The sequence below is a fragment of the Alligator sinensis genome, unplaced genomic scaffold (genome assembly GCF_000455745.1).
Source record: "Alligator sinensis unplaced genomic scaffold, ASM45574v1 scaffold389_1, whole genome shotgun sequence".
In the NCBI taxonomy this organism is placed as follows: domain Eukaryota; kingdom Metazoa; phylum Chordata; order Crocodylia; family Alligatoridae; genus Alligator; species Alligator sinensis.
The window spans coordinates 1,681,878-1,692,086 of NW_005841951.1; the positions used below are offsets into that span (position 1 = coordinate 1,681,878).

Below are 10,209 nucleotides of genomic sequence, written 5' to 3' on the forward strand. Positions count from 1 at the left end.
GACATCCATCAATGATCGAGGTGGGGGAATTGGCTTGGTCGGTACATAGAAATACTGAAGCAAAGAACTCATTGAAGAGCTCTGCTTTTTTCCCCGCGTCAACCACCAATTGTCCTGATTTGTCCTGCAGGGGCCCTATGTTGCTCTGAGCTTTCCTTTTGCCTGCTATATACCTGAAGAAGGACTTTTTATTGTCCTTGATTGTTGAAGCCAGCCTGAGCTCAAGCCCCACCTTGGCCTGTCTAACTGATTCCCTGCAATAGCGCGCCAGGGAGATATATTCCTCCTTGGTGGCTGCTCCCTGCTTCCATAGGGTATAGTAAACACACAAGAGGGAAAGGAGTGAATTCTGGTGGATTTGAACAGACTAGGGAAGTGGGCGGATCAGAATAGGATGCAATTTAACAAAGGTAAGTGCAAAGTGCTGCACCTGGGGAGAAAGAATCACCAATACACCTATAGACTGGGAAGTACCATTCTAAGCAGCACAGTAGTGGAAAGGGATCTCGGAGTCATAGTTGATGCAAAATAAACAGGAGTTGTCAATGTGATGAGGTAATAAGTAAGGCTAACTGCACCCTTTCTTCCATTAGTAGATGCATCATGAGCAGGTCTAGGAAGGTGATACTTTCCCTCTATGCAGCACTGGTGAGGCCACAGCTGGAGTACTGTGTCCAGTTTTAGGCACCACACTTCAAGAGGGATGTGGATAACCTGGAAAGGGTTCAGAGGAAGGCTACTCATACGGTTGGAGGGCCTGCAGGTAAGATCCTATGAATACAGATTGAGGGACCTGAATCTGTTCAGCCTCTGCAGAAGAAGGCTGAGAGGTGATCTTGTAGCTGTCTACAAGCTTATCGGGGGGGGGGAAGGGGGGCAGTAGGGAATAGGGGACACTCTGTTTACCAGGGCGCCCCTTGGGGTTACTAGAAAAACAATGGCCATAAACTGAAGGAGAGCAGATTTAGATTGGACATTAGGAAAAAATTCTTTATGGTGAGGGTTGCCAAAATATACAATGGGCTTCCAAGGGAGGTGGTGCTTTCCCCTACCTTGGAGGCATTTAAAACGAGATTAGACAAGCACCTCCCTGGGGTTACTTAACCCCAACACTTTTTCCTGCCTAGAGCAGGGGGTCAGACTTGATGATTTAATAGGTCCCTTCCAACCCTAGAAATCTATTAAATCTATGAAATCTCCCACAGCAGGGACCCCAGCGCCACGGACCCTAGGCACGTGGTATGCTAGCAAATGCCAAGAGAGGGGTGGCTGGGTGTGTCCAATTGCACTAGGACAGGCAGCCAGAACAGTGACTGCTTAGGGCTTTTGGGAGCTAATCAACAGGTCAGCAGATAAGTTGTTTAAGAAGAGTTTGAACTAACGGAGAGAGGCTATTGTTTTGCAGATATGTGATAAACACTGTTATCAGCTCCTTGCTTGCTTGCTTGCTTGCCTGTCAGTTTGCTGCAGACAGTATAAAAAAGCAGGGAGGGAGATTGAAAAGCTCTGTATCATCAACAGATGCATGCGCTGCACACCCCTCTTTGCTTCAGAGTGCTAGTAGGGGGATAGGGGCTGGCAACACTCCTGCCCTTTGAGCAGCCAGCAGGGAAAAACCTGGGATGGTGCAGGCAGACCTCCCTAATCAGAGGTCCTGCTGGGGCCTGGCCACAACCCCCCTCAGCTCAGTATTGTGCAAAGGAAGGGAGGGCTGCTTTAACATCCCCCACCTTCTAGCCTGAGCCACTGCAGGCATGTGCCTGAATTTCCTCAGTCCAGAGAGAATGTCTGTCTGATTACAAACCAGTTAGCCCAGCCAGGTTAGACTAACCTGCAAAGATTGAATCAATTCAGGTTTAGGCTTTCTGAATGTCTGTCCCTAGCCCGGATCCATAACTATTCCAAGCAGTCTGCAGCAATCAGAACACAAGGTCAGAAAACAGAGCAAACATTTGGGGGTTACTCCTGGTTTCTCTAGTGACCAGCAGTATAACCTCCATTAATTATTTCTTTCCTTATGTTTCTACCAGCAAAATGAGGATAACAGCTACCTACCTACTTTGCAAGGATACTGAAAGAATAAATTAACACTTCTGAGGCACGTAGATTCTATGGTACCCACCCCCTAAGAAAAGCCTACAGGGAAAGAAAGTACTGCCTCATTTAAGGTTTTGAATAGTATTATACAACAAGCAGTGAGAGGCATGCCAGCAGAGTACAAAAACGATTTGATGAATTCTGATTCTTCTTAGTCCCTTTGAGGCAAACTAGGTTGTGCAATGAAGAGTGATGTAGTGTATGTACATAAATGCATGCAATTTGCCAACAGTGAAGCCATGACACCACAGGCTTCAGCTGTCAAGTAGGTACCCAGGGTCCCAGATGGGCTTGTGTAGTCCACACTGAAGCCCATGTTGCTGCAGCTTCACAGATATAAATACTTGCATTAGCCAGAATAATGCTGGGTCAGGTATGTCTACATGACCAGAAATTACACCAGTCAAATGCAACACACACACTCATCAAGCAGTCTTGCAACATCTACAAGTCACAGAGAGCTAAATTAGTATCTTGTTGGCCAAAGGGCTTTCTCTGGAGATTTTTTTCCCCTTTTATACCCTGGTTTTGGTTATTCTGATGATTCAAGTAGTTATTAAAACACTCCAACTCCCAGCCTACCTGACAGTGGCCCATACTGGAAGCTGCTGTCAATGCTTGCTGAAGTGCCTGACATTTCCTCAATGAATTTTGTTCATGGGAAGAAACTGGCCAATCAATATTGAGCAAGTACTGAAGGATATCACAATGTCCTCTCAATGCACTATGAACCAAAGCACATTGGCCTTTCTTGTCCAGGTAGTCGGCCTGTATTGTAGAACACACAGTTATTAGTAAAGAATCTCAGAAATTCCATAATATCTAATCAAAACAAAAGGTCAGTCCCTGCAACCCTCCCAGTCACACAAGAGATAATGATCTTGTGGGAAGTTTGGTGACTCGCCGTATAATTCTAGTGCACTTTGTTACACAAATAAATCACAGTTTTGTGGAAATAATTTTCCATTTAATTTACAGGCAATATTTTTGTTCCAGTTTAAAGAACAGCTGGAATTTTGATAACCATGGAGATAAAATTAAAAACCCTAAAGGAGAGCCTAATGCATAAGATAGCTCCTTTACATGTGTTTTAGGTTCCCTCCAGCTCCTGCTATAGTATGCATGTGCTCATGTGTACACATACACACAGGTTTGTCCCTAATGTGGGTTTGTTGGGGGTTGTTATTGAATTCATTGACTCTGCCAAGACCACAAGGAGTACATAAGGTTAGTTCCATCACAGTTCCAGCTCTACCCTTTATTGTGGCTGGTGCACCATACTGGCATTCCACAGAATCCAACCTGGTGTCACTTTTCATGAAAGTGAGGATCAGAGTGAACAGTCAACTCGAGAAGTCACAAACCCATAATACCATAATGGAATGTCATGCATGTTCTCTTGAACTTATTTTACTTATATGTCATATGTGGTCTCTACGGTAGACAGTATTAAGCTATGCTTAGCCTCATCCATCTTAGGTTTGTATGAATTGTGATATTTGATATGAATGTATTTTTATGTTTCATATTTTGGCCAGGAGTGGTAAACAGGTCAGTTAATTGGTTAACAAGGCAATGATCAACTTAAGCGTTTCTCTCCTTCACACCTGAGAGAAGTAATCACTGAGATTTAGCATCCAACGTGTTTAATGACCAGTCAAAGGGACCCTTTCAGATGTGGTCCAGGCACACAAGCCAGGCGCTTTCAGACAATGATGAATTTACATTTTATAAGGAGAGTCCTTTAGCAAGAATGACACATGTAAGCAGGCTATAGAAAGAAGGGCATTTCTCACAGTTGGTAAGAGAGGGTATTTCTCACAGAATAAGTGAGAGAGAGTATCTTTAGGATACTGGACTAGTACTCTTTACATCTGAAAGAAATACAAACATTCTCTGGGAAAGATTTCTGGTCTGTTAAACAAATATGCACCTGGGGCAGGAAGTTATATGAATAGTATATGCTTCCTGAGAATTCTGTAGATGTATTTAAACAGCCAGATAAGAAAACATACTTAAGCCTTGCCATGAAAGCAAGTCTTTGTCTCAGATTTCCTGAGCATAAAGTGCTTTAGGTCCCCAGTGGCTTGAGTGGGCAATGCAAACTAAGAGCCTGGGAAAAAACTTTGGCTTGGACAAAAGTAGAATCTGCATTCTTGGAACTTACACTAAGATGCAGAGATAAGGTAAAAACATTGTTCTGATATTATCTGTTGTGAATATATTCTTATGTTTCTGTCTGTATCTCAACACATGGTTACTAATTTCTTATGCTTGCTTGTTTTTTCAAAAAGTCTTTTTGTTATCCTTTATAACTTGCTTGTTTTTTTCAATGGCAGGTATGATTTCAGAGCCTTTGACCAAACAGGCAGGCCTCTTCTCCAGAAGTGGGGAAGTCTATCATTCCTGGGCATATAACCAGCCAAGGTTGTGATTCTTGTAGCTGACAAAATCTCTGCAAAGGCTGGCAAGGCCAGAGTGAGATAGGTAAAACTGATGTACCCTGGATGAAGAAGTTGGCCTCTTGGCATATATCAGCTTGTTCTCAGTGGTCAAGCAGCAGGTGGCAGAGAGGGCTTGGGGGCAGACAGACACACTTGAAGGTGAGAGAAAACCATGGGAGTGTCCCTCAAAAGTGCATCCGATTATGTTTGGGACCAGGTGTCACAATAGACTCTTTCACATTTAGACTGTTTCCTTTTTCCTGCTTATTTGGTCTTACATGAACAGCTGGCTGGGGTGCCAACTGGAGCAGCGGTGACTGCCTAACAGAGAACAGCAGAGCAATCTTCTTCTGTAAAGGATATGATGTAGTTCAAAGGAGAAATATTACTTGTGGGGCCCCACAAGAAGGGAGAAAACAAAGGACTTCAAAGGAGTGTTTGTGCCACACCTTGACTCCAAGCAGCTATTGATGCTCCAGCTTGCCCGTCCTTGGCCAAGGACACAGATGAACAAGGCAGAGAGGTCAGGTAATAATTTGCAAAAGTAATAAAGGAAAGCATTATTCTAGGGCTACTAAACTAAAAAAGGTCCAAACAACCAAGGCAACCAAGCCTGTTAACTCACCTTAATAATGAAAGGAGCAGTAAAAGCAAAAATAATATTCCAACACATTTTGCAGAATCAGACATTTTGACTTCTCTCACACTTTATCACTGTCACAGTTTGGCATGGGAGGAACACTGATAAATCACCATATCATGTTTCAGGGTTTCATATATTTGTAACATTCCTCTTTCCTCAGCTACAGAGCTCATTTCTACATTTCAGACTTTATTTTCTTATACTCTACACACCTCCTACCCCATGCTCAGTCAGCCCTGCCTGCCTCAACAGTCTCAATTTCCCTTTTTTGCTCCATTCCTTCTCTTTCCCACAGACATGTTCCTACCTACACATGAAACAACCCCTCTCTCCTCCACTGCCCCACATAATTGGAACTGCCTACCTTCAAACCCTTCTTCCTCTCTTCATTTAGTTTCCAGCAATGTGCTCATTATTTGTGCACACAATTCTATCCCATGATGAGAAAGATAAGGAAACCAAAAAGACAAGCAGAGTTAAATCATCATCACACCTGAGACCATTCAAATTACTCCGATGGAGGAAAAACACACAAGCTCCCTAATGAAAATGTTCTCCCTTCCTTTGAATGCAATTTCAATCTGAGTCTCTCCTCTACTGCCAAGACAGCTCTTTAGCACCTGTCACTCCCGGTAAATCCAAGGGAGATGTGAATATTCAGCACCTCAGCTTTATGTCCTAATCATGATGAAGTTACATACATTGTAAGTGAATAGTCCCACTCAGTTCAGTAGAACTATCCATTTGTGTAAGTTAAGCACACGCACAAGGCTATACAGAATCAGAGCCTTGATTTTAACGGCTTCATGGCCAGGATCTAGATAAGAGTATACACTGTACTCAGGTCTTTCATATCTCCTATTATTTACATCTGTAAAATGTTATATTCACGCACACTGCATTGTATCTAATGATAATGAATGTTATTTCTCTAAAACATCTCGACCCAGTAATTTCATATCAACAAGTGCTGGAGTTAAAACCACTCTTGTATGACATGGCTTACCCTTTCACTTCTTTTGCAAAGCAGTGAAACTATGTTCATGTGACCTGCAGCAGCTGCATAGCTAAGTGCAGTCATCCCGTTTTCAGATGTACCATCAACAGCAGCTCCAAATTCCAGCAGGAGAGCGACCACTTCTTCATGACCAAGATGAGACTGAACGCACAATATTGGAGCATTGTTCAGAACTTCAGTCCTGTAATTCACATTTGCTCCTGCCAAGATCAGCAAGCGACTCACCTAAAGGAGAATTTAAACAAACTATTTTTTCACTTTTCATAAAATAATTTCTTTAAGCATATTATTTTAGGAAGTTGGAAGCAGGATTTCATTTCTTACTGATTTTAGTTTTGAAACAGGAAGAGAAAACTGACTTAAATCACATATTTAAATAAATATTTATATGAAAGTTTAAAAGTTATTGGCTACCAATGATTACTGTTGGGCTACCAACAACAAACCCTGAATGTAAAGAAAAGCATAATATTCATCCAAAATACAATGAACTTTTAAGCCATTATGGGTGCCTATACATGAGCACGGAGGCCACTCCAACAAGCTGGAATTCCAGCGTCAGAGCACAAGTCTGCTGGAGCGTGGCAACTGCTGCGCTCCAGCAGCCTTCTGTATCTCGTGTATCAGCACGCCCTGCTTAAAAATGGTCGCAGGGGTGCTTGAATAAAAGCTTGTCGAACAAGCTTTAGCTCAAGCATTCCCACTGCCATTAAGTGTGAGGACACTGATACATGAGACGTGGCCGCGATTTAATTAGAGCGGCACTCAGAGCCACTAAGTAAAGCTCCACCCCTTTCCCCCACCTCGGAGCACATATAAAAGTGCCCTTTATGCTCTCTCACCATGACAAGATTTCAATTGCTACAGCAAGACAGTGTATCACATGAATGTATGCCAGAACCTAAGCAACCATAAAAATAATTATAAGTGTATCTGAGCCCAATTGCTGCCTTTAATCTTAAAGACAGGGATTGACTGTTTTTTAAATTACAACTATACAAGTCCCAACATCCCATGCTAAATTCTGAAGAGTCAGAAAACAGAACTCTTCTAGTTCTGCTCCTTTTGGGTTTTAAAACCTATCAGCGTCTCTGTGCTTTCTGAGAACCTTGAAACAACAATTATTTCCCTGAAGAACTTGCCATTTCCAATTTACCAAGCAGTGATCATGCTTCCTGATCTCTAATGGTGCTTGAAATTATCATGTTTGTTGGGTTCATAGCATTGTTCCCTACTCTCCTTACCATATCACTGATATGAGCAAGGGACTGGGCATGATACTACTTTGTTGCTGGAGAACAATCATAAAGGTACAAGAACATTAAACAGATATTGTCAAGTCACAAAAATACCAAGTATTTAAGTTTTTGGCTCTCTGACTTCAAATTGCTATTAATTTCTGGAAGATTTTTTTAGCCTATTACAGTCATTATAAGATACATATTAAATGCAAATATGCTGCATTTAAAATTACTGTTCAATGTCTCTGGAACAGATACACATTGAAGAAATGCACTACAACTTTGAAAATCCACATAACGAACAAAGACTATCAATTGTCAAGACCAGTCCTGCATATGTACACAAGTGACTTTAATCATGCCAGCAGTGACTTGCATGTAATTGTATCTGTACTGTAGGGTGCTCAAATGATTTAATATAATGGTATTAGCCACAGCCAACAATTGTCCTCATGGATCACTGTTCCTACTACTTGTCTGATTTTAGGGGTTTACACAAATGCCAACATATACTGGAAACAACATATAACAATGGTGGCTCAGGACACTGGTTGCTTCTTTTTCATTCTACTTTTAAACCACTGATATGGTTTGGCTGTGAGTAATGTATTAATGACTACCATAATTTCTTTTTCATCTGTAACCTGCCTCCTGTTTATCTTTCAATAGTTACATAACAGAGGATAAGTATAAGATATTAAGTATAAGATGCATCTTTTTCTCTGATGAAGGCCTGGTCTCTTTGCTCCCCGTAAGGCTAGGGAAGTGAAAGGATAAATGATTAATCATTTAATGGATAAGCCCAATAATAACTGGTTAGCTTACTGGTTACTGTTTAGCATGGGGCAGGGCACAGTCTGGCAGGGAAGCGGGGACGGAAAGCCACACAGTGCCTCAGCATGAACTGGAAGATGGCAGGGTAGGTGGAGGGAAGAGGGGGAAGAGGACCAGTACCCTTAGCATGAGGTTAGAGGAAAACAGTAGGTAGCCTAATGACTCATTGATTAAGCAATTAGCTACTCATACACTCATTAGCACTCATACAGGTGCACCCTCCCTCTCAGTGTGGGGCTTCATAGATTGTAAGGGGCTGGAAGGGACCTTGCAGAACATCAGGACCAGCCTCCCCTGCTCTAGGCAGGAAGACAACTGGGGTCAAGTGACCCCAGCAAGGTGACTGTCCAGTCTCCTCTTAAAAACCTCCGGGGTAGGGGACCACCACCTCTGGAGGGAGTTTATTCCACAGTCCGGTCACCCTGACTGTGAAGGAGTTTTTCCTGGTACTAAGCCTGAAGGATATCCATTGGTCCTGGTTTTCCCTGGGGGTGCCCTAGTGAACAGTTGTTCACTGAGCTCCTGATGCACTCTTCTGATATAGTGGTAAGCCGTTATCAAGTCCCCTCTCAACCTTCTCTCCTTTAGGCTAGAGAGGCCCAGGTCCCTCAGCCTTTCCTCATATGGCTTGCTTTGCAAGTCCCTGATCATACGGGAGGCTCTTTTCTGCACCCTCTCAAGTTTTCTACATCCTTATTGAAGTGCGGTGCCCAGAACGGGATGTAGTACTCCAACTGCAGTCTCACCAGCGCTGAGTACAGAGGGAGTATCATGCAGTTTTACATGAAATGCATCGTTTGATGCGTGCCAGCGTGTTGTTTACCCTGCTGACCACTGCCTCGCACTGATGGCTCATATTCATGCGATGGCCAACATTACCCCCAGGGTCCCTTTCGGCTGTAGTGCAAGTCAAGTTGTCACCATCGAGCATGTATGTATGTTGAGGGTTGTTTGCCCCCAGATGAAGCACCTTACACTTGGAAGTGTTGAACTTCATCTGGTTCCGGTCTTCCCAACTCTCCAGCCTATCCAGGTCTGCCTGTACCTGCAACCTATCTTTTGGCGTGACCACACTGCCCCATAACTTGGTGTCGTCCGCAAACTTGGCAAACGAGCTTTTCACTCCTCCATCCAAATCACTGATAAATATGTTGAAAAGCACCAGTCCAAGCACAGACCCCTGAGGGACACCACTGGCCACTTCGCACCAGGACAACACAGATCTATTCATGAGAACTCTCTGGGTCCTACTCTGTAGTCAGTTTCCCACCCACTGAACTGTTGAGCAGCTGAGCTCACAATCTTCCAGTTTTCCCACAAGGTATCATGGGATACTAGATTAAAAGCCTTTTGGAAGTGTCCAAGTGGTGAGAGACCTGGTCGTAGAAGGAGATGACATTGGTAAGACAAGACCTACCCGCAACAAAGCCATGCTGGCTTTCTTTCAGGATCTTACCTTCCACGAGCGTATCGCACATAGATTCTTTAATGAGCTTTTTCAGGATTTTCCCTGGGATGGATGTTAGGCTGATTGGCCTCCCTCTCCCCCTTCTTGAAGATGGGCACAATGTTGGCCCTCTTCCAATCCTCAGGGACTTCCCCGGTGCACCATGAATTCTGAAAGAGCTTTGCCAGGGGTTCCATGATGACCTCTGCCAGCTCCATCAGCACTCTCAGATGGAGTCCATCCAGTCCTGCTGACTTCACGTGGGCTGTGTTGTCTGATGGAGTTTGCCACCACCTCCCCCGCTAAAAGGGGCCATTGGAGTGGCTCCCAGCTGCTGCATTATTTACCATCACTTATCATTCAACCAATATAATTAGAGAAGGTTAAATGAATAATTTAAAAATGATTTTTACATCCTTCCTTGAGGCACAACGAGCAATGACAAAGTACAGGTAGGAAAAGGCTGCAGAATATGCACTAGAAGG

General features: G+C 43.4%; 1 protein-coding gene across 14 annotated transcripts in view; it reads right to left on the reverse strand.

The window, feature by feature from the left end:
• TANC1 (tetratricopeptide repeat, ankyrin repeat and coiled-coil containing 1) overlaps positions 1 to 10,209 on the reverse strand; it is a 217,588-nt gene that overhangs the window by 28,632 nt on the left and 178,747 nt on the right. For all 14 annotated transcript variants that reach the window (XM_025199957.1, XM_025199959.1, XM_025199954.1 and 11 more), the window contains 2 exons: positions 6,191 to 6,427; positions 2,680 to 2,865 (listed from right to left, as the gene is read on the reverse strand). In XM_025199957.1, coding sequence (XP_025055742.1) covers positions 2,680 to 2,865; positions 6,191 to 6,427 — 423 coding nt within the window. The remainder of the gene's footprint in view (positions 1 to 2,679; positions 2,866 to 6,190; positions 6,428 to 10,209) is intronic.